This window comes from Clytia hemisphaerica, unplaced genomic scaffold (assembly GCF_902728285.1).
Source record: "Clytia hemisphaerica strain Z4C2 unplaced genomic scaffold, Clytia hemisphaerica genome assembly, whole genome shotgun sequence".
Taxonomy (NCBI): domain Eukaryota; kingdom Metazoa; phylum Cnidaria; class Hydrozoa; order Leptothecata; family Clytiidae; genus Clytia; species Clytia hemisphaerica.
The window spans coordinates 1,771,488-1,796,064 of NW_027103528.1; the positions used below are offsets into that span (position 1 = coordinate 1,771,488).

The window sequence follows — 24,577 nt, forward strand, 5'->3', positions numbered from 1 at the left end:
TCTTATACATGAATAAATAACATAAGAGATACCGGGTGTGCCACAAAGAAGTTACATTTTTTTTGAATTGTTTAAAGCATGAACATATAAACGACTGGACATCCATCTCCTTTGTATTTTTGAAGATAATACTGCTAGCTTCGTTGCCGCCTCGTTAAAATCATCAAATGAAACAATAAATTCTGATGGTATACCTCTTGGTAATACCTTGCTAACAACGTCAAAATTTCGACAAAAGTCTTTGTTGTTCTACTTTTCTCAAGTCTTTTATCTATATCATAACAAAGATAACAGAGGCAAAATCATCGTCAGCTTGTCAAAACTCCGACTAATATTTCCAAATTTTGACTTAAAAGTATCTAATAATTTTAGAGAGTGTCACATTCTAATTTCGATATTCTTATGACACAGGCTCTCAACTTTGGCAAGCTATTTTTTTCAAGTCATAAAAAAATTATTGGAGTGACAAAAGGGATTCAAAAGTATACACGCAGTTGAAATTCTGCATTTCAGAGTTGAAAATGTTGATAAAATATATTGCAAACTCGTGAAAAAATTTGAAAATAATTTTTTTGTGCATTAGGAGTAATGTTCAAGCTCTATCAATCATTTTACCTAAACAATTCAAAGAAATAAAATTACGACGGAATATTGTCGGATTTTTTATAGCAATTTTGAAATACAGGCGGCAACGAAGCTCGCTTCAAAGAGACAATAAAAGATAGATGTCCAGTCGTTTATATGTTCATGTTTAAAGGAAAGCCTAACTTAAACTTTGGTGTATTATTTTTGAAATTTGCTTTATTAGTTCAGAAGTTATGGACAAAAAACAAAAACATCAATTTTAAAAAATGTCCAAAAAAGGCAAGAAATGAGGCAATAAGTTTTTTATTTAAAAAATGATTACAATGATTTAATAAAAAGTATTTTCAAAAAAAGGGACAGAATCATTTTAAGAATGGGTTTTTCCAGAAAAAAAACCCCTGTTGAGGAGGTCCACTTTCGTTCCAAGGGGGTAAGGTTTGATATATGTGGTGGAATTCCATAGGGAGATACAAAAATCTGTCAAAAATAACTGGAATTCCATGTGGTAGCTTTTTAAATCCTACTAAATTTAAGAATTTCAGAGGGGTTTAAATCTAAAATTTCCTGGAATTCCAGGGGGTTTACAGCATTTCCAGCCATAAAGGGATAGACCTCCTCAACAGGGGGTGTGCGGTTTTTTTCTGGAAAAGCCCAATGCATGGTAAATAAAACAGAACTTTTAGTTAATATAATAGAATCTGGCACAAACAAAAAATTGTGATTATGTATGCCATTATGCATTTATAAGCTCCATTTTGGGTTGATCTAGATCATGAAATATGGAAACAACGTCAGCATCAACTGCTTTATATTTCTTTATCCCAGCCTCTTTTTTCTCTCGGGTTGTTTGCTTGCCATACCTGGGAAGAGTATCAAAGTACGGATCAATCAGAAACTTCTTCAAAGAATCAGCTAATTTTCTTCTTGCAATCCAAACTTGCATTCGACGGCTGAGTAGGAGAAATTCCAAGCACATACTGATATTTTGGAACCCTCTTAAGAGTTTAGAAACCAAACTCCTTTCTACTTCAATACCAAAATGCATATCTTCAGCTAACACTAAATAGTTGAGAATTGTCTTTGTTCTGTTTGTAGCACAATTTCGTATGAAGGACTCTATTTTGTTGGAGAGCCAATCCACTTGATATTCTTGACACAAAGGTGCCAGAGCCCAAATATTAGTGTCATCTACAAATGGGTAGGAAAATTCGGACAGTAAAAAACAAGAAGGAAATTTTGAAAATCTAAATTCATTGATGATTAGAAAAGACACTATAGAAGTAATTTGTTTGTGAAGGTCGAAAAAAGGTCGGGAAATGTTCAAAAAACGATAAGTTACTTCAAGAGTATTGTACACAAAAATACCTTTAATATCTTGAAGTGTGTGTAGAAATTGAAGGAAGTAGACAACTTCATTGAATTTCTTGCCAGGAAGTTCAATCCTTCTGTTTTGACCTTCTTTGAAATTTGTCGAACTCAACATTGCTTTGAATACAGGAGAGTTGTTTATGAGTAAATACGAACTGACATGAATTTCTTTGTTCTCAACGTCCAAGACGACACAATTTGGAAAACCCTTTTTGTAGGAAATTGACTCATAATCAATAAAGTGCTCATGAATCTGGTGGGTTAAGAAATCTGTTTTAGAAGCCAAGTCGGGGTTTTGAAATTTGTGAATAATTAATTTGAAGAGGTGAAATATTGCAAGCAACTCCGGATCATTGTTGATATTGACATGTTCATATACAGAGGTCTCTAAAATTTCACATCGATATATTTTCTCCAGCGAGGTATAATGTACGTTGGCTTCTAGCCAAATCTAAGATGCGCAGAGACCTTAATCTAATTGTTTCAATTAATGTAGTCAATTCATACTTTTGAGCAGCATGAAAAACTTGCAGTAAATTCTCATCAAATTGCTTTGACTTTGATACGTATTCTGTCTTCATATGTTCGATTAAATGTAATTTGAATGATTTTAGCTTAAGCGTATTTGTAACTAAGAGTAAATCATCCAACTCCGAACCTAAAAATACAAAAAATCCAAAGTATTAAAACATATTTGTATGAGAAATAAAAATATGAGAATCTCTTGGCACCTTCTATAGCTTTAAACTAAAATAGCCTTCTTGGTACTACCTTAAAGTCGCTGATCTTTAATTTTCACGTGGACTTTTTTTCGCGAATCGAAGATCAAAATTTTTCGAGTGGATAGAATTTCGCGAATCGGCCTATCTTGTAGCTACTAATTTAAGGAAAGATTTTCGATGAACGCCACCTTTAAACACACCCGGGGCGTTTATTCAAAGCAATACGGTATGGCTTTTGATTGATACTTACAAAATGCGAAAAGAGTCGAAACTTACAGTCAATTTTGTTGGTCCAATCCTTAGGGTGATAAAATGACAACGCTTTGGTTACACTTTCAGCACAAACATCAACGTCGAAAAGATTATTTTCGTTGTTATTGAAATCCATTGGACTAGATACCATTTCTAAGAAACTGGATGGCAACTGAACTTCTTTGTCTTTTGTCTTAATAATGACGTCACATTCATTTTCATGGAAATCGAACGGAACTAATTTTCCATTTCGCTCTTCGTTCGGAACGATGTTGTCACAATTGATGCTGGCCATTGTAGCTGTTTTTTTAAATAATTTCTTGTTTTTCTGTTCTTTTTTTATCGCTGAAATGAAACAATACCAAATGATTTTGAGTCAGGTATTTCTACTTGGATTGAACAAAATCTTTAGAAATTTTCCCTAACCATTCGTGAAAGTTGTTTCCATTAATAAAAAATCGCGAAACTTTCTGCCATTAAAGTACACAGTTTGAGAGAAAGTGGAGTGATATATCAGTCAAGGAGAGTCTAGATTTCTGATGTCTTTCTAAAGCACAGGTAGATGTTCCAGAGCGTTCAAAAAAGGAACCACAAAACGAAAAAATCTAAACCAAGTGTTCAAAGTTAAATTTTAATTTCAGACAGGATTTTTTGGAAGGGACTCTTTTGTTCCATTCTTAACCTCAATTCTAAGCATCTTGCGGATTGATGCAACCTGTGAGGATTTTCTCAAAATTTGAAAAAAAAGAAGAAATAATTTTTCTACATAATCCAAAAATCGATCATTTTATATTTTCCTTAAACTTTGAAACCTTGCTGACTTTAAATTTGTAAATATCGGTTGTAATACCATTGCTATTAATGGGCGAAACGGGTCTATTATGATTTTCAATTTTTTCTTCTTCATTTTCCATCAGGTGATTAGAATAAGAAAGTTTAAAAAATGGGTTTTTCAGATTATTGCGCGTTACCTACCATGTTTTATTTCAAACATTTTTACTAATGTAAACAAAAGCTATAACCTAGCTGGCACACAACGTTATTTCAACGTTTATCTAACGTTCACAACATCCATATAACGCAACGTTAGATGAACGTTGAAACAACGTTGTGTGCCAGCTGGAAACCAGTTGCTAATCGAATGAAACCTGGATGTTTTGTTGATCCAAATCCTTAAAAATGGATTCAATCTCACTGGCAATTATCATGCGAACCATCCACGTGAAGCTGAGATTTTTAAGCAAACAAGATAAATTCACTCTTGCAATCCAAATTTGAATTCTGCGACTAAGAAGTAAGAATTCCAGATGCATACTAATATGTTGGAAATGTCCAGTAAGTTTACCAATTAGAATCTTCTGTAAATGCATACCAAATTGCATATCTTCTGTAAGGGCGAGGTATCTCAGTAAAGTTTTGGTGTTGGCTACTGTATAGTTTTTGTTGATGAAAGATTTGATTTTTTCAACCAACCAGTCCACTTGATATTCATGACATAGTGCTCCTAATGCCCAAATATTTGTTTTGTCTAAACACAAAAGAAGAATATATTAATCCACAATCTTTTTCATAATATTCGAGATAAAAGGGGAATCCCCCCATGGAGTTTGATAACAACAAACGAATTTGTACCTTAGGTTACAAATTGAAATACCTCTACCTTAGGGTAGAGTTTTAAGAATGCTAGACTATAGGACTTCGGGATTTCAGGGTCCAAAAGTTCAAAGATGGTCCAATAAGGCTTTAGAGTATAGCCTGGAAGTGTTTAAAGCCCCTCCTGAATTAAAATATTCGATTTTAAAAATTATATAGATAGCCCAAAATCGCCAAAAGAGCTAAAAAGAAATGCTTTATAAATTCTTAACAAATCTCCTACACCATTCCGATCGTCCAAATGAGTATTTTTTCTAAAATTATTTAAACCAGAATATTCAAAATAGAGTTGTGTCAATTACCTTTAATTTGGATGAACATCAAAAAAGTTAAAAGTACACGAGGAAAAAACTTTACCAAGTTTTGAGTCACTCGGTACAGCTCGGTGCAAAGTAAAATTCTAAAACTATGATTCATACCATTTATATCTTGAATAGTAGTCAAGAACTGTAGAAAATAGGCGACTTCGTCAATTTTCTTGCCGGGGAGTTCAATTCGTCTGCTTTGACCTTCTTTGAAACGCGTTGAGTTCAACATTGTTTTGAACACTGGTGAATTACTGGTCAAAAGGCAGGAGTTGACAAAAATCTCTTTATTCTCGACCACCAACGTAACACAATCTTTTGAGTCTTTGTCACAGGTAAACGTGTTCTCGAGGCAATGTTCCCATAATGAATAGCTTAAAAAATCTTTCTTCACAGCCAAGTCTGTATAATGAAGCCTGTGTGCGGTTAAAGTGAATAAATGAAAAATTGCACGAAGCTCTGTCAGTTGTTTATCGGTTGGAGTTTCGGCATTTTTGACGTATCTGATGATAGTGTTACTCAAAATTTCACAACGATACTTCCTTTCAAGCACTGTAAAACAGGCAGATTCTAACTGACCAAATTCCAATAAGCCAAGATTTTCTGTACGAATCGCTTCAACCAGGGTACCAATCTCATATGTTTGAGCGATATGCAAGACTTTGAGTAGTTGCTCATCAAAAAATGCTGCTTTATCGATACATAATTTAGCGTGGCTTATTAAATGTTGTCGAAATTCTTTCTTCAATTTGAGAGCATCTGTGACGAAAAACAAGTCTTCCAAATCCGACACTATAAAAAATATTGATGCAATATAAAAATCAGTGCTTCGTTTTATCCTGATTCTATTTTTGACAATTCAATAGATCATGGCGATTAAAAAGGTCCACTGTAAAAAAAAAGGTCACAATCTTTTAACAAAATACTACTGAAGAAATGATAACCAGCAAACATTTTCAAAGCTAAATTTTCCAAATTCTTTTATGCCTAATACAGAGAAACTTTATAACTAATCTCTTATTAAAGAAAGATAAATCTTAAAAAATATGATAATATAACTTACATTCGATTGAATTTGACCAATTTCTTGGATGATAAAATGACAGAGCTAGTAATACTTTTCCTGATTCCGTACTCTTCATTTCGATGACATTATCATTGATGTCTTCGGTTGAAGCCATTTTCAAAAAACTTGACGGCAAATGAACTTCTTTGTCCTTGGTCAAGATGATGACGTCACAGTCATCTTCATCAAAATCGAATGGAATCAACTTTTCTTTACGCTCTTCGTTGGATACAGGGAGTCCACCCATTATAACTGCTTTTAGAATCGATCAACAATCAACCAACCAGAGCTAACAGGAAAAAGATATCGAAAATTCCTTCAAAAGTAGTTTTTTCAGCAAACATTAAACGTAATTTTTTAAAGGTTAACATGAAGGATTTAAAAAAACATGAGAATAATTTAGTTGAAGTTTGTATACGCCAAGAAAACATGAAAAAATACAAATTTTTCAGACATTGGTAACGATCTTTCATACACGATGTAGCTGTCATTTTTATAATTGCCTGGCAAGTGGTATATGGCCTTACTAAATCACTATCTAGAATCAGCTTTTAGAAAAATGAATTTCGAAGTGTTGTTTCAAGAATTGACAAGAATTAAAATATATTTTATCAATCTAAAAAAAAAGATTTTTCTAAAAATAAAAAATATAATCACTTGAGTATAATAAGAATCATAAAGAAATAAATGATTAAGTTTATAATGAATAAAATCAAAATATGTTTCATGAAAGGTAGAAGAATAAAAAATGTCAAAAAATATCAGAGCAGAGCAAAGAGACACAAGGGCCTTTCCCAAAGGGATGTTAAAATATTTCCAATTAAAGGTTATAAACAGACCAAAGAATAGAAAAAACAATGAAACACTCCATACAAGAATAAAAACAAAAGGCCTATGTCACTTTTTTTAGATTAAAACTTTGAATAAACTTGAATGAGAATGCACTAATTGAAGAAGCAAACGTCAATTTCAACCATTGTGTCCATAAAGAATCTGTAATTTATTTCCCTGCCATTTCAAAAGTGTACGACGAAATTCTTCATTTTGAAGAACAATCCTTTTTATATCCTGGTCTCAATATGATATTCCAACTGCACCAATCCCAAAGTTTTCCAAAATATCTCTCGTATCAAGGGTACAGTAATTTTTCAATCCATTTCTGCATTCTATTCCTGGTTTATGTAGAAACGACCTTGAAACCCATTAGCATAACATAACTGTTCATATTAATGAAATTATTCCATCTTGCTTGAATAGATATTGAATGATGAATAATGTCCAGTGTATAGATTGTGTCCAATAAAATCTATAAACAAAATATCTCTTTTGCTTTCTCGTTTTTGTTGTTCCCAAAACCACTTTTCATAACCTTAAACAACCCTAAAATGAAAAAAAAGTTACAAAATACCATTAAAAAAAGTATCCGATGTATACAAGTTCTTTGGTTTCAATAAGAGCACGATAAATAGAATGAAATCTATCTACAAGCAGACTCACCTCAAGATCAGTATGGGCGATATCTACCATCATCATAGTGCCCACCTTGTGGAGGTACAAGGGGTGGTCTCCTTCCTCGATCATCAGGATGTGACCGAGGGTCACCATTCTTAGGTGGAGGTCCTCCAGGTCCTTTACCATCAGGTAAACCTTGTGGGGGTGGCTTGTTCATATCACCTCTTGGTGGAGGCCTATGGCTATCTTCCCTCCTTCCATCTCCTGGGTACGGGCGCCTTCCTTCATCACGTGGAGGGGGACCTCTGCCATCATCTCTTGGTCTCCTGACATCCTCAGGTGGTCTTCTGCCGTCAGGTGGTCTTCTGCCGTCAAGTGGTGGGAGATGTCTACCATCTATAGGAGGGGGTCTCCTAGGGTCATTATGAAGAGGTCGTCTATCATCGACAGGTGGCCTACGATCATCAGATGGAGGCCTTCTCATTTGCTCTGGAGGGCGTCTCGGATCATCTAAAGGACGTCTATCATCGTAAGGGGGTCTTCTGTCATCTGGTCGACGAGTTTCTTCAGGGTAGCCAGGTCTTTTTCGGTCGTCTATCGGCCGTGGTGGGGGAGGAGCTTGACCAAAGCCTCCTCTTCGCTCTGGAGGTGGTGGGTAGTCTCTTGGATCACGTTCTACTGAATTTAGAGAAAATTAACATCTTAAACAAAAGCAAAGTGAATTGGTGTAACTTGTCTAAGATCCAAGTTTTCGTTCAAATTTAATTTTATTGGTATAACTTTTTTCTGTAAATTCATTGATAAAAAAAATCGACAAGAGTCTGACCAAAATAAATAGTGTTGTCACCTGGTGGAGGTGGATCTCTATATCTTGGATCTGCACCATTATGTGGTGGGGGTGGTAACCTTTCTCTTGGCGACTCATCATATGGCCCTCTTCTGTGGTAACGGTCATCATACCTATTCCAAAAGTTGAAAAGTTCATATGAATAATTATTATTCCAAGAATGCAGAGTGGGGTACCTATCCAAAATAATGTCATGGTGGATAATGCTTAATGCATTGAATTTCAATAAAAGAAAAAACACAATAATGGGAAAGATTATTTTTGTCAGCAGGAATTAATGAAATGTAACTTTACCTGTCATCAACTCTTCTTTCTGGATATGCAGGAGGACGACCACCACCAGGATAATCCGGATGTGGCGGTGGTGGTAAACGCCTATCGTCTTCATATCTAAAGAAGTTACGAGAATTCATTCAGTTTGTGCTCCCATGGAAATTTCAGGAGATGAAAAACAATATCTTGAGAAATGGTAAAACTTTTTTTGCTTAAGTCATAAGGATTTGACAATGTGAAGAGACAATAATAATAACAAGAACAACAAAAAATAATAACACGTATAGATAAAAAGTACAATGTTATAAACATACTGATACTGATAGTGATATATAAAATACTGATAATTAACATTAAAATAAAAAAGTACTATGCTAATCATAAAAACATCTTATTGATTCTTTAAAAAGAAAGGAAAATGATAAGAAATGTTTCTTCAAGCAATATTTAGAACATTAATTGGTCAGAATTGTTGCAGGATTACTTCAAAAGGCAATGAATAAACGTGATATAGAATTGTTAATGAAAAAAGGAAGCTCACCTTCTTGGTGGATGATCTCTACGCAATTCAGCTTCACGTCTTCGCTTCTCCTCGTAGTACTTTTCAAATCGAATGTAATATCGATCCTCTGATTCTCCAGGCTGTTTGACAGGTGCCACTAGAGGTTCATTGACTCGAGGTGCTGGTGGTGGTGGTAGGTCCCTTGCAGCTGGTGGTGCATATGGATCCCTTGGAGGACGCTGTTGATCTTGCTCAGTACTTCTGTAGTTTTCCACATCTCTTTCATAAGAGGAAGATGTAGGTGGAGGTTTGTCATGGTATCGTGGATCGTATGCAGGCCTCTCTGGTGGAGGTGGGTAGGCTCCACTTACAGGGTTGACTGGTGCTGGTGCTGGAGCGTATCTGTCTCGTTCAGGTGTTGCAATAGCAGGAGGTGGGTAACGGTCGCCAGGAGGAGCATATGGATCTGGAGGTGGACGGGTCTCTGGGTAACGATCATATCGATCTGCCAGGCGAGGGGGTGACTTGTCTCTACTTGTTGTTGCTGGTGGGTAGAGCTGAGGTACTGATGTGACAGGAGGTTCGACAATACGTGATGGTAGGCTTTCTGTAGCTGGAGATGGCTTCTCTGGTGATTTCGCCTTAATTGGATCAAGACCTGGGATGACTGTTTCCGATTGTGATGAAGCCAGAGCTGAGATGGTCGACGAATGAAATGGTGTTTTTGGTTGTGGGTCTTTCATTTTCTTTAGGATGCTTCTAATGCGACCGCCACTCGATTGTTCTGGTGGTGTTGTTATAGGAGCAGTTACTGTGGCTGTTGATTTGAAATACTCTGGTTTGCCATAGGAAGGGAACTCTTTTGGAGGTGGTTCTTTATGTTGAGGGATGGGTACCGGGAACTGTTGTTGAGGAGTTGCCACAGGTGGGTTTCTTTGTGGTACAGAAAGAGGTTGATACTGTTGAGGTGGCTGGTTGGAGGCCACTTTTTGGATGGCTGGTGCTACAGTACGCAGAATGTTCAATATTTGGTCCGGCAGTGTTTTTGGAGAATCTGAATTTGTGTTGAACAGTCTGCTAAGTGGGTCATCTAGCTCATTTTCTTCCTCCGGTTTGGAGCCACCGGAGAAAGCAATGTCCCAGACATCTTCTTTGGGTGTTTCTTTGGCTGGTGCAGGAGCTGGTGGTGGATTTGGAGCGTTCTTCCATAATGAGAACTGCTCACGTTTATTGACATTTTTTGGTGGTTGGTGTGTAATCTGTTGAGCAGCTGCTTGAGAGGCACCACCAGAGAAAACAGGGATTGCAACTGATGGTTCTTGTTGTTTCTGTGGCGTTTTTTCGATTTCTGATTCACTTGAATCGAGGACATTGATGCTTTGTGGTTTGCTTTGTTCTTTACCCTTGATTACGAGTTTGACTAATTTCTTCTCTGGTTTTTTGTTGCTCTTGCTACTTCGTTCGGTTGAGCGACGGCTTGAAGTTTTCTTGCGACGACCGTCACGATCACGACTTCTGCTACGACTTCTTGTACGACGACTTCGTTTGCTGCGACGACTTCTCTCGTTAGACGAACGTCGTGAGCGACGTGACGATCTTGAGGGTGACGAACGACGACGTTTCTTACGAGTTTTAGGATCATCGTCGTCATCGCTGCTATCTGAAGACGAATCTGAGCTATCTGACGACTCCTCGTCACGCTTCTTTCGTTTGTTGTCGTCGACATCGTCGTAATCGGGCACAAGGCTTTTCGTCTTCTTTTCTGTCCCTCCCGACGAAGTGTTGGATTTTAGAGCAGCCAATTCTTTCTGTAATTCTTTCTCACGTTCTGACAGCTTTGCCATTTGCCTTTTCTTCTCGTCTGACATCGATTTGTTTGAGGCAGCAGCGCTTTTTTCCTTCTTTTCGTCCATGATGGCAGACATCAGTTTATCTCTCAATACTGGATCCAAACTGCTCAACTCAGGGCCTAACCTCTTCAACAGTCTCTCACGTTCGAGTTGAATACGTAGATCAGCTTCTTCCTGAGATTCTCCTTGTTTAGGTTTGTTAGCATCGATGTTTGATTTGTCTTGTGTCTTTCCTTTGTTGTTTTCATCATCAGATTTTGGTTGTGGCGTAAGAACAACAGTGCTGTCAATGTCTTGAAATTTGGTTCGGAAAAGTTCTTCGCGTTTGATTATCATCATTTCACGGATTTCCAACTCTTGGCGAACCTCACGCATGTCACTTTGGATTCTCATCATGTCCCGCATATACTCCTCCTTTCTCGGATCTCCGTCTTTCAAGACACGTAGATTCTCACGCACATAATCTTCCTCACCACACAATTTGGAGTATGTAGTTTCAAATTGTTGGTACGTTTTGATGTCTTGTTCCCGATCCTTGGTCAGCCTCTCTTTCAAGCCCTTCATGTTGTTGCCATACTCTCTTACTATCTTTCTGAATTTGCCTTGAAACTCCATCTCCTTGGCACGTTTATCAATTGTTTGTGAATCCTTCTTATCTGTTGGTAGTTTTGGACCATATTGATTTGGGCCTTCATCAGCTTTGGTGTTGTTTGGCTTAGTGATCACAATGTTGGTCTTCCCTTGTAGTTTCTCCCGCAGATCACCAGTATCAACAGCTGGACTCTTCACAATCTCGACTTTGCGTTCACCATCATCGTTATGTTTTTCACGGTTTGAATCAATGCGTTTTCGTGCATCGATATGTTTTTTTGAAGATTCTTTACTTTTGACCGATGACGACTGTTTGCTGTTTTGTGATGCAGATCTTCTGAAAGCTTTCTCAATATGCGCTTTACTTTCTAAATGAGTATTAAAGTCTCTTTCAACCGTATAATTCAAACGACAAACATAGCACTTGTACGGGCGTTTCAATTGACTGATTGCTCTCAAATGTTTACGGCCACGAACATGTGCAATATAAGCAAGTTCATCATTTGCACCTACGCTACAAATCTCACACCAATATCGACTGCCACTGGTCAAATTTGAAGGTACTTGAATGGAAGAAGCTGAGCCGTTGGCATCATTGCTGGGGGTTTGTTCGTCATCTAGTTCTCGGAATTTTCTTTCGTTCTCCTCTTCCAATTTCTTCTTCATCTCGTGATCCTTCTTTTTATCAACTTCGGCACGATGCCTCCAGCTATCCAAATGGGATCGATAATTTCCTTCAGTTAAGCAGTCTTGATTACACAACTGACAAAAGTGTCTCTTTCTTTTATCAACGGCAGGTTCCTTCAGTTCATTCAATTTTAACATAATCTTTTGCCGTTCCTTTTCATCTTCGGCTCGCCTCTTGTCTCTTTCTCTTTCAACAGGTTGTTCTTTTTCTTTCTCGGGTTCTTTCTTTTCTTGTTGAGGTGCAAGTCCGTCGACTCTATACAATGGTTGATGCCTGGACATCAAACAATGTGCATCAAGTTCCACTTTACTTGGGAAGATCTTTTCACATGTATAACAATAGTGTAGACCGTCTGTTTGTGCTTTAGTGATTACAATTTCTTTTTGTTTGTGGACAGGTGATTCTTTGTGCTCATGATAAGCTCGTCTCGATGTCAATTGTGTTTTACAAAACATACAGTAGTGATTTTCTCGCTCTGGCGAACGCCTCCTTCGTGGCGGGCTTCTTCCACGTGGCGGGCTTCTTCTTGAACCATGACTTCCCCCTCTACCGTGATAACTCATCATCAATCTACAGCAAGAAAAAAAAAGAGCAAAATAAGACTATTGAATAGTTAGAGTTTGAGCCATCTTTATTTTAAAACACAGACAAGAAAATGTTACCTTTTATTATAATTTGATTATTATTTCACACGTTCTATTCTTCTTTAACTTTAATGTCTTCGATCGTAATCAAAACTGCTCATAACCAAAGTCTCTTTCTGATTTATTGCTATAAAATGAAAGATAAAATCCAGTTATAAAAAGCTGTACTACACTTTAATATTCTTCAAGCAAAGTTACATTGTTTCGTAACGAATTCAAATAACATATTGAGCGGCTGAAATGCAATTTGCTGAAAAAAAACTCAAAGAAAACAATGAATTTTTTACCAGACAACAACTAAACACCAAACTTCAGAGACTGCATTTTTAGAAACTACATTTTAACAATCTCTTACCATCCAATTATAGAGAATCAATATGTCTTCTTGAAAAAAATAAATTAAAACATTTTTAAGAGTGAGAATTTTCTAAAACTTCAAAATGAGTATCTTAGATGATTACTACACGTTTTTTTTTTAAGAATGGTTGAATGTTTTTCCAATTCATATCATGAATATTCGAAGCTTTTTGAGAATAGTCATCCTGGAATATTCTTAAGGTATTCTTAGCTAGTATATCCAAGCTCAAGTCTAGCATGTAATACTTACCGCAAAGCACAAATTTGGTATTTTTGTGGAATCTTTTTAAGCATTCTGGGGAATAATTGGCAATTTAATGGTAAAATGCTCAAAGAATGGGCATTATTCGTAGGTTCAGTTATTGAATTCCATGGTGATATTCTTACCATATTCTTAATTTTTTGGCCAATTTTATCATAAATATTCTTATCAAAAGCATGTGGTTGAAATACCCACACCTAGAATTTCAAAATGTTTGAGCATAGTTCGAACCCCCCCCCCTTTCTTAAGGGGGGATGATACCTTCCAGAAAAGAGTAGAAGGGGGGGGGTCAGAAATTTTCATTAAAAAGGGGGGATAGCAAGGTGGGGTGGGGGGATCGTTTAAGAAGGGGGGCTTACAAATATTGTAGATTAATTTCCAGCACTGTTATGAAATTTGGTCTGCATGAAAGGAAGTTCTTTATTTTCACTAAAAAGTGGTATTATATTTGCCAGATTTAATTTTTCTTTACTGTTTCCCTTCCCTTTTTACCATAAAAAAGTTAGCCCAAAAACCTTGGGGGATAGGCATTTTTAAAGGTTGGGGGGATCATTTAAGAAGGGGGGATCAGACCCCTTTCTGCTCTATGGTGAGAGTGGTTCTGAGACTAAAACAAAACCTTCTGTTCTGTAACACATCTGAAAAAGAAGAAAATATTGATTATCTAGAATAAAAAAAAACCATTACATACTTACCAGGATATTGTCAAGTCAACATCAATATATTGCGCTGACCTGACAAACTATACTCACCTAGCCGAGGTTGAATGAACCTCTGAGACATATTGGTAAAAGCAAAATGAATTTCAGTAATACTTTGAAACAATGTCAATTTTTCAATTTTTTAACGCTTGAAATTATTTTTACACTTTTGGCAAGAAATAGACAAGCAATTCAATTGAAATGGCTATCTATGCAAGTGTCAGCTCATCATAATATACTTGTTCCACAGAACGCCTTTTTTACATTAAGTAGTATTAGTCCTGCATTCATGCAAAATTGAGTAGAAGAGACGTATAAAATTATTTTAAATCTTTGAGAACTTTTATCTTTAAATTTTTTTTCACTTCCACACTCATTCGGAGGCTTGGAATGACCAAAAATCTTGCGCCGACTTCCACTTGTGTGCACACCATAATATATTTCAATATTCAAAAGTTGTTTCAAAATATGTCATTTGATTGAATTGGAAAATTAGTCCTTTGTGTCCAAGAGTGGGGAAGGAATAATAATTATGATATATTGTTTTCAAGTTTTTGTATATGAACCATTTCTTAAGACCTGTCTGTTAAAATTTCACAACCTTGAACATGATGACATTTCTGACAGTAAGGTGTCATAAAATTTGACACTTTCCCAATTATATTTTTTTTTTCAAATTTATATTGTTCAAACTGTAATTTATTGAATATTTAGGATAAAATCCTTTGTTTGTTTATTTATCTACTGCAGAGTCATTTTGGACGACACTGGTACAGTATAATTTTAATAACAAAGCTCTTTTTGAGAATTTTTGGCTTAAACAAAAAATTACGTCACAGGGACAATTCAATCCAACGTTGTTAAAAGATAAGGCATCCAGGGGAGGGCTAGAGTCAAATTTTGAACAGACTTTTTTTTTTTATTTGATCGTGCTTTTAAGCCAGCTTAACTGGTGTGCAACGCGGGTACAAGCTAGTATTTTTAAAATACATTCAAAGTATAGATCAAAGTACAGCAACCTTATTTCCGAATGTTCTGTTGCTATTAAGGACTTAAAAAAAAAGGAACGCAAAGATTTTTGTCACAATTATAGTTCAAGGACAAAAAGAACGATATAAAGTGATAAAAAAAGCGTTCAGAATGTTAATGATATAGGATTTATTTTTTAAAAATCAAATCTTTATTCATGACACACATGTAATATGCCTCTAGAAGGAAATTGTAGTTTTCAAAGTTTCTTCCCAACGACAAATTTTGTTTAAAAATATGACCTGAATTATTTTCTAATTTTAATAATAGCGCTCCGCATCGCATACGTCATAATTATTACTTTTCACTTTTTTTGACATTTGTACGAGTTGCAATCCCACAATTCAACGCGGCTCAATTAAAGATACGTGCAAGCTGTAAAATATTTTTTGTCAAACGATGCAATTAATGTGCAAAAGAGGTTAGTGCAAAGGTTGATGGGATTGGAACTCGTACAAACACATCGAGAGTAATGATTATGTCAAAAATAAAATCTATTTTTAGATTCAGCACGGTGCACTATTAGCTTACACACTTTTAATTTAAAAAAACTTAGTAAGAGGCAAATCCTTATGATCCGTATCATCTTTTGTGGGGACTCAACAACAGGTGACTGGTTCGAAAGATTTTGAAAGGAGGCCTGCAGATTAGGACTGTAAAAAATTTTTATGGCCAAAAAACTGACGTTGTGGGGCAAAACTCCTAACCCCCAAAATGAATTATTACAATTTTTAAAAGTCGAAATTCAACAAAATTGATTGTTATCATCAGACGAAGCATGAAATTCTGTGCAAAAAAGTAAACTACAAGTCTTAAAATCAAACACATAAAAAGATATGGCGATAGTTCGAAATCCTATGGAATCTGTTAGGTTCCAAACAAAATTTGCAGTCAATCTAACTGACAGAATTTGAAATTCAAAAGCTGGTATTTCTGTATATGTTTGAGTACAAGTCATTTGATGGATATGCAAGTTTTCCCTTCACTGATGCAAGTTACCCGACTTCACGGTATTTATAGAGTCAACCAGCAAAAATTTTTTTTTTGTTTAATATCTTTGATTGAATGAAAACAATTTTTTGAAATTTTTTTTCACAGTGATGACCATGATGATGATCTAAGATTGATTAATCGCACAATGAGTTATTGTTTCTTATTTGGCGCCAGTTCAAAGAAAGAAATTAATCATTATTAATTGCATCCTATAGAGAGCAATTTTAAAATCGTTAATCACACTCTTAGATGTCACGCCATTGTTTACAAAATTGATTTTAATGTTTTTTCTTACATACATTTTTTTAATCGAATGTTTTTAATTGCATTCGAAACTCATTTTGTGAGAAAGAAAATCTATAAACAAAAATAAAAGAAAAATATAGAGAGAAGAAATACCACATTTCTACAAGAAGTTGATTTTTTTCTTATTCATTTTTCATTTTCATTTTTCTTTTTTTTTCCAATTTTTTTTTGCTTGATATATTCCACTCACAAATATCTTTTCAATGAGCACAAAATCGTAACTTGATTCAAATTCTATCAAAAGTTACAGCCATTTTTGTCTCGGCTGCAAAAAATTTTGAGACAGACATTAGTTATCAGGAGAGTTTCCATATATCATAGGAAAGATCATGAAATCTGTTAATTTAATTTTGAGTTTTGGGAATCCCCAAGATTGGCAAACATTCTTTTTTCACACTTGCAGCTCTTTTCTTTCAGTTACTGTAAGTTGGTCAAATATCGACATCCCTCGTCTAATTCCGACACCCTCCTTTCAGAAACAGAAATAATATTAAAGCTTGAATCATTGATTGAAAAAGGAATATTCCTCACTAACTGCTAAGCAAAGAAAAACAGTTTCAAACCATTCTATCAATTTCTGCTGATAAAAAGGATGTTGGAATTAGAGGAGGGATGTCGTCATTAGACCAAGTCACGGTACAGTAGTGGAAGTACCTCGACTTTAAGCATGTTCAAAGTTCACAATAATGACTTTCTTTTTAATACAGTACGGAAACCAAACGAGTGAGAACAAGTCATAAAAGTCAGCGCTCTGTGGTTGTAACGTAGTTTACAAAATTATTAAAAGATAAAATTACATACTTTTTAACAAACTTTTTTCTGCATCATTTTTTACTGAAGCCTCTTTCAGTCAGGGAAATCCCTCAATTGCTGTAGTAATTTTTTACTGCAATTGCGGTATAAACTTTTACATTTTTCGTATACCGCAATTGCAGTATATTCAAGAAACATAATTCAAGATTCAAGGAGAAAACAGGCAATATTTGCACATAATTGATCATATCTTTTTAACGCAGAGACAAAATATTTTTTCCATAGATTCTTTTAATAAAGAAAAGCTTTCTTCTCGTACGATTTTTTACAGTCGATGGTTGTTTATTTTTGTGTTTTTTTATAAGGAATTTTATACCGTCAACTGCTCTAACTTGGGACTATCTGACAAATCATGGGACGGCAATTCAGCCACCATTTCACCGAACCTCAAAAGTCATTTGATTTGAGTTAATGAACAGCGTATTAATAAATACAAAATTTCTCTTTCGCATTGAGTAGGCTTTTAAATCAAAATATGAAAAAAATCCGTAGTGGAATACATGCAAGTGTCTGTGCACTCTAACAGGAACGAAGAAGTATGATTGATAAACTAGGAGGAGTTATCAAAACAAATTTGTTGTCAAAGAGATTTAGCAGTAAGTGAAAATACAGACCAAATATCAACCAGTCCCCTGTTTTAACCAACTGTTCCAAGTTAGAGCAGTTGACGGTAGGTGGGTGATAAAAATTGACCTTCAATCGAACATCCCCCTTCTGCTTTTCTACTTCCTATTTCTCAATCTCCTTTTCTATTTATGACTTTCTGAGACTTGTTTTCTGATTTCTACTAACTTTTTCTATGAATTTGATATTTTAAACTTTCTCCAAATATCGACCTGGCCGGGATTCGAACCCACTAAATAAGAAAAACTCTGATTAGAAACCCAGCGGCTATCCGTTGAGCCACACACGCACAGCAGATCTCAAAATTTGTAAATACTTATAGAATGACGGGGCCCAATCAATTCCAAACAACAAAACCCCCAGAAAACAAAATCGTAGATGGGAAAAAACCATGTTTGACTGACGGTCAATTTTTATCAACTTCCTTGACGGTAACACTACATGGCAGTTTAAAAATATGATCAGAAAACGAAAGCTTCTTCGTTTTTCATTTTCGCATTTATCCAGGGAATGTCAATCAAAAAATTTGATTGCCGAATCAATCGAACTTAATCGAATTTCACATCTTTTTTTTGATTGGATTTGATTACTGTTCGATTGGTGTTCGATTGACGTTCGATTAGTTTCGATTAGCTTCGATTGCATATACTTTTCAATTAATTCGGTTAGTTCGATTAATGTTCGATTAATTCGATTTATGTTTGATTGACATTCGATTGATTCCATTTATGTTCAATTGGCATTCTATTGATTCCATTTATGTTCGATTGGCATTTGATCAAATTTTGTTCCGGTTTTTTTGTAATTTCGATTTTCGTGGTTCTGTATTTCCTCTATACCGCCGCCCTATTTTAAGCGCCTCCCTTAATATAAGAGCTGAACCGTAATCTCAACTTTTGAAATATTAAGCGCCTTCCCCAATAAGCCCTGCCATCCAATAACTACCGGATTGATCGAGTGCGGCTCGCGTATTACGTGGGAAACAACCCCACAGAACTATCTCAGTAGTAATAATTAAAGACACTCCAAAAATATAAATAAAATCTTAAGTTCGAAATTAGCGCTAAAATAGGATACAAACGGTATTTCGGAATTGCGAAATTCGACCTTGTTTCCTTCGGAATTTGACAAATTCCATACCATTCCATACCCTTAGAGAGACTTTTTTCAATTTTTTCTCTCTGAATCAAAAAAATTTCCTAGAAATCTTGAATTTTCCGACCCTTAGAGAGACTGATATGAATTTTTGTGATTTTAGCTACCCTCTTAGAGAGGAGACTTTGAAAGGTGAAAAAACCGACCCTGGGAATCCATGCTATGATTTCTTCTTTGATAAACTGATGGCAAAATGTATAGCATGGTATGGGCTGAGAGTTTGAATTTCTCAGATCCTAATAACGGTTGAAAACATAGCCAATCAAATTTTGTTATTCTTTTACTGGTCACACTTTCTTAGAGAAAGCGCAACTTTCAAAATTTGGTTTTTATTTTAGTAAGTGAGGACAGCGCTAAATTCGAATTTCCTACTGTAAAAAATGTGACATCAAATTATAAAAAAACACACAACGGTTCTCCTGTCTATTACCGTCCGCACATACCCATCACCCATTTTTGCCTAAGTACCCCCCAGGAATTAAGAAAACATTCTTCCGCTAACTTCTTTTTGCAGGAAGGGAATTTCATGGTGGTGTTATAAAAAATCTTCCAAATTTAGCCCCGCAAAATTTAAACTTTTTAAAGTAAAGTCGAAGTTGATCGAAAGTTAATCGAAGTTGATTGAACGTTAATCGAAGTTGATCGAATGTTAATCGAAGTTGATCGAACGTTAATCGAAGCTCGTCGAACTCAATCGAAACCAATCGAATTTCACATGTTTTTTGGTTGCGATTAGAATTTCATTGGCGTTCAATCAATTCGGATAATTGAAAATCAATCATTCGATTGGATTCAAGTAAATTCGATTAATTCGATTGGTTCGATTGGCAATCGAACGTTCAATTGACATCCCCTCTGGATTTATGGGGAAGAATGAAATTTTCAGTCGGTGCCTCCCGGACAGCAAACAGGGGTCCCCGAACGATCCCCTGGAACTGGGCCGGAAAGGGTGGCACAAATGCTTTGCATATCGACCAGGGAGATGCTTTTTTTATATGAGGTTTCCCATTTTACTGTAAAATGGCGATTCCCCATCATGGCTGCGAAATGGTAGCTATGGATAATTCCTTTATTCTTTTGCTACTTTCTTTTGTTCAATGTGACGTAAAGATGCTTCAAAAATCGTGGTACTTCCACTAACTGTCTTTTTTAATCTTTTCTTTTTTTCTTTTTTTGTTGATTGCGCTTGCTCTAGCCTGGGAATCCAAGCGTTAAACTTTTTTCACAGTCTAGTTTATGATATTTTTGCTGCTGGTTTAACGCTTGGTGCAGGTAACTCGCCTGCAGGGAGATTTTTCCCTGCAATGCAGGTTCGGCCTGATTGGCCAGCTTTCGGCGTATTACTTAGCAGTACTTTCGCGCGCATTTTGAAAATTTCGATGCGCGCGCATAATTTATGGAAAAAGCCGACTTTGCAGAAAAAAGCAAAACAAATGAAAATGAAAACATAGATTCATTTAGAAACAAAATGGCTGTTGACTGGAAGTCTAAATACATGTGGCTGATGTTTTGATGTGGTTTTTAGTAGTTTTGAAAGTCTTTAGAGCTTGTGAAAGAGTTTTTATGGTAAGTTGATTATGTGTGTTTGCCTGGGTTTCCAAAGTTCAGAAAGTCTGTCAACAAGGGTTCACACACAGACTGTTTATAACATTCTGTGCCAGACTAATCTACCTGCACCAAGCTCTATAATTTTAGAACTTTGTGAGGTGAGGTATTTTTTGTTTTTTCTAAAATTATGAGCTTGGATTCCCAGGCTACGCTTGCTCTTGCGCGCATCAATAATATAAATCACAAATAAAAACATCTCTAGTAAGAATTTATTCAGACATTTATATAATTTTGTACATATACAATTGAAGAGGCTTGAATAATGATAATTTTTTTTTTTTTTGTCATCTCTTTTATCACCAATTTGGTATAACCATGAATATAACTATCTAATAAATACAATGAGAGTGTCTAAATGCTTTTGAAGGTTGAAGTTATTGTGTCGGCTCGTGCACACGCCATCTGCTAACTTTGTGCAGTGCGGCTGTATCAGAAAACAGCAGCCGTCGCTTGGGAAACGATTTTTCGTTTGACTGTGCTATATTCATAGGAATCATGGCTAAAAACTACTCGTCTCACGTCTACAATCGAGCTCCGCATATTTACAGCGTCTCGAACTGATTTTGTCACGATGGGGTTATTTCCCTGGTAAAAATCGTGAACATGATTTGGTGGGGACAAATCTGGAAAAATAAAGTTAAGGGGTAATGTGGTAAACTTTATACTAAGGATTTTAAAAACTTTTATATGTAAGAAAATCCGATATTTTCTTAAGCGGGAAATTTTAAAATAATTCGGATTACGAAAAAAAAAGGAAGGAGGCAGGGCAGGGAGGCAGGGGGCAGGCAGGGCGCACAAAAAATGCGATTTGCGGTGGCCGCCCGGCCCCTAGACTAGAGTCTACTTTTGGCTAAACTTTGTTTTTTGATAATTTTTTATGACGCTGAGTCCTGATACCCTGAGTATCAGAGGTCAAGTTTTCAAAGAGAAAATTTATTCGCGCTGTGATACTCACGGTAGAGTCCTGAAGTAGACTAGAAGCATTTGGCAAGAAAACAACAATAAAAACTACTTGGAGGAGTTGAAAGATATAATCAAAAATGAGAAACTAACATTAGCACGATTAATAAAATTCTGCTGTTCCCAGGCACATGTGGTTATTTCAAAGAAAGATGTTGCAAATAGTAACGCAGACTTACTACTTGTCCTACCTTACCCGAAGGCTCCTGCCCTTCTTTCGATAGCTTCTCTTGTCTCCCGAATAGGCAGGGGGGGCAAGTTTAAGGTCTATCTTTACTGTAATAAAATATTGAATTATTCGAATTTAATTAGCGGGGGGGGGGGGCAGGATTTTTTTCTCTTAAGAATAAGCGGGGGACGTCTATTCGGGAGACAAGAGTATAACTATAGAGCTGAAGTTAGGGAGGGGCGCCACTCTTTCTTTTCTACCTGATGGCTTCGCTTACTACCCAAGCTCTCTTAATTGATGCGAGCATCAAGCATAGAGGCATCAAATACCACTTTGGTACAAAGTCTTTGGTAGATTGGTATGACCCCCGTCCGGGGATTGAAACCACCCACGCAAACCGTAGCCGAGTGCTTTCCCGTCGCTTTGCGGTGGCATTTTACTTAACCCTATTCGGCCTATAAAGCCTTTGTTAGAATACAATAGCTATTTATAAGAACAATGGAAATTTTCGGTTTTTGCTCACTTTGGGCATGATGAGTGACGTCATCAAAAATGTTTTTTGTCAAAAGTTACCTTACGTGACAAGGATCTTGTGTGCAAAATTTCATCAAAAAAGACCCACTAGATCAAAAGTTAAGGGGTGGTACCGGGTGGTACAGGAAAAGCCCCCCCTAGTTCTGAACCGCCCTAAAAGCCTAGGTTGAATAGGGTTAAGGAAGGTATCAAATTCTTTGTAAAAAGACGAACACTTTGAATTAACGAGAATACATAACACTCCGAATACAGAGTAGGTAACAGGTCCACTCTTCACGCACGTTTACTGCAAGGAAAGTGGTTAATCCGAGACGGAAAACAGATTTTACATTTATTGCCACCGGAGCGGAGCGCAGCGGAGCATAGGTGGCGTAATAGTTTCGCGATGAGTGAGAGGTTAGTGAAAATTTTTGTTTGTTTTTTTTTGTCACCTTTTTTTTCCGTATGTTTGGCATTCCGTAGTTTATCCGGGCAATACTTTTGGGGCGCAAATAATGGCGTGGGTGTTTGGCTGTGGGCGTACTACGGCCAATAAAATTCTTTTGAAAGGTTTTGGACTTTCACTTTTTTCACAAAGATTTTTTGAAAAAGACAGCGCTTTTCTTAATAATTAAAATACGCTAGTGTAAGAAGTGTAACCAAGCGTTTGTAAACATTCATCGTGAGAACTTTTTAATGGCTGCACATGCTTTTGAAACTTATGCTGCTGCTGTATAAATTTTTATCATGTTTTCTGGTCTTTTGTAGAGTATTTAAAGAGGTATATTATTCGTTTACTACTAAGTATTTTATGTTTGTGTAGTTAGTGAATGCACCAATAAATTGATAATGCTCAGTAAGTAGTACAAAAAGAGTTAATTTTCCACAACAACAACACAACAACACTAACAGCAATACACAGCCCTCTTCTTCACTAAAACTACAAACAGCACAGGTATGATTTTTTTTCTTCCTTTTTTCACCAGATAGTTATGTGTTAAATGTTAACCAGTTGTGACAAACAGTCAGTTTTAGCAAGAGTATTTCCACGTTTCCTAGAAATCATTTAGTAATCATTTTTTCTAATCGAACTGTCGAACTATCCAATCAAACGATAGCTGTTCGATTACCGTGCCTGGTTTGGTAAGAAAATTTTTGATTATTTTGATTATAAACTGTCATCCTCTATCTGATGAAGTTTGATTGGTCATTGGTGTTCAATGAGTTTGGTTTAAGAAAAAGTTCCAGTATTTCTTCCTTGATGCCTGCACAGGCGATGTCAACCGAACACTATCAAACCGATTTTCGTTATCGAACCATCAAATTTCATCGAACGGTTAGGTGTTTGATTACCGAACCTGATCGAACAGTAATCGAAATTTACCGGAAAATCTTCAGTTTGATTACTTTTATCGCAGTGCGATCAAGTTCAATCAATGTTTTTGTAGCTCAAATAGTTCCCTTACAATCATTGGATTAGCAGAAAAGAGTTGTTCATGTGCTCCGAGATTGATTTGTAAACGAAAACCGTAAATCAAACACATCAAACATCAATCGAACTAATCGAACCAATCAAACCTTACCTGAATTTCTTGGTTTGAAGACTGTTCGATTTGGTTCAGTAATCTAACAGTTCAATTGACATCGCCCGCCCGATGGGATGATAGATATTTGCCTGCTCTTTAAGCTTTTTCGAGCTTTTTAGCGTGGGTGTCTGCTAATAAGCTGTCGGAGATGGGCAACAAGGTAATAAATCAAGCTTCAATATCTTAATACACCATTTGCTATTCAGGATTTTTATTTTGAATCATTAAACAACTTCCCATTTCCGTACTAAGATTCTTGATACTTTTCTGGAATCTTTTCCTATATATAATTTTACGGGATAACCAGCAAGAAAATGGGGAGGGTTTGTTTAATGGGATGCAGTTTAAAACGGTTATAAAGGAGTCATTGTTGTGATTTATACTTATTTAGATTTATTGCATATAGAAAAACCGCTTAGCCCATCATTTTTATTTGGATGGATTGTTTATATATATTGTCATTTTTAAAACTAACCCATCATTTTTATTTATTTAGATAGATTCTTTACATTGTTATTTTTAGAAAAAAAGAAAATCTTCACATTTATATTTTATTCCCCATGCATGCCGAATTATTGTCTTATAATTGCCACTCTTAAAGAAAGTTAATCTCCTATTACAGAACTTTTTTTCATCATAAAATCAACTTCCCTAAAATAAAAATAGGGTTCTTCCGTCTAGAAATAAAAGGATAAAAATAAGT

General features: G+C 35.9%; 1 protein-coding gene across 1 annotated transcript; it reads right to left on the reverse strand.

Moving 5' to 3' along the window:
• Window positions 1-6,927: 6,927 nt before the first annotated feature.
• Window positions 6,928-21,100, reverse strand: LOC136799504 (SR-related and CTD-associated factor 8-like). Its single transcript, XM_067056217.1, has 7 exons — window positions 20,987-21,100; window positions 12,817-12,925; window positions 9,065-12,724; window positions 8,545-8,640; window positions 8,251-8,363; window positions 7,449-8,081; window positions 6,928-7,331 (listed from the first exon to the last, which is right to left on the reverse strand). The coding sequence occupies exons 3-6, from the start codon at window positions 12,718-12,720 to the stop codon at window positions 7,456-7,458; spliced, it is 4,491 nt and encodes a 1,496-aa protein (XP_066912318.1). The 5' UTR covers window positions 12,721-12,724; window positions 12,817-12,925; window positions 20,987-21,100; the 3' UTR covers window positions 6,928-7,331; window positions 7,449-7,455.
• Between the last annotated feature and the right edge of the window lie 3,477 nt (window positions 21,101-24,577).

Bases quoted from the DNA above. Each gene is read 5' to 3' on its own strand.
- LOC136799504 (XM_067056217.1), bottom strand. From the start codon at position 12,720: ATGATGAGTTATCACGGTAGAGGGGGAAGTCATGGTTCAAGAAGAAGC. The intron at 8,641-9,064 runs GTGAGCTTCCTT...TAACTTCTTTAG, and splicing joins AGAGATCATCCACCAAGAAG to ATATGAAGACGATAGGCGTT. The intron at 8,364-8,544 runs GTAAAGTTACAT...CTTTTGGAATAG, and splicing joins GAAAGAAGAGTTGATGACAG to GTATGATGACCGTTACCACA.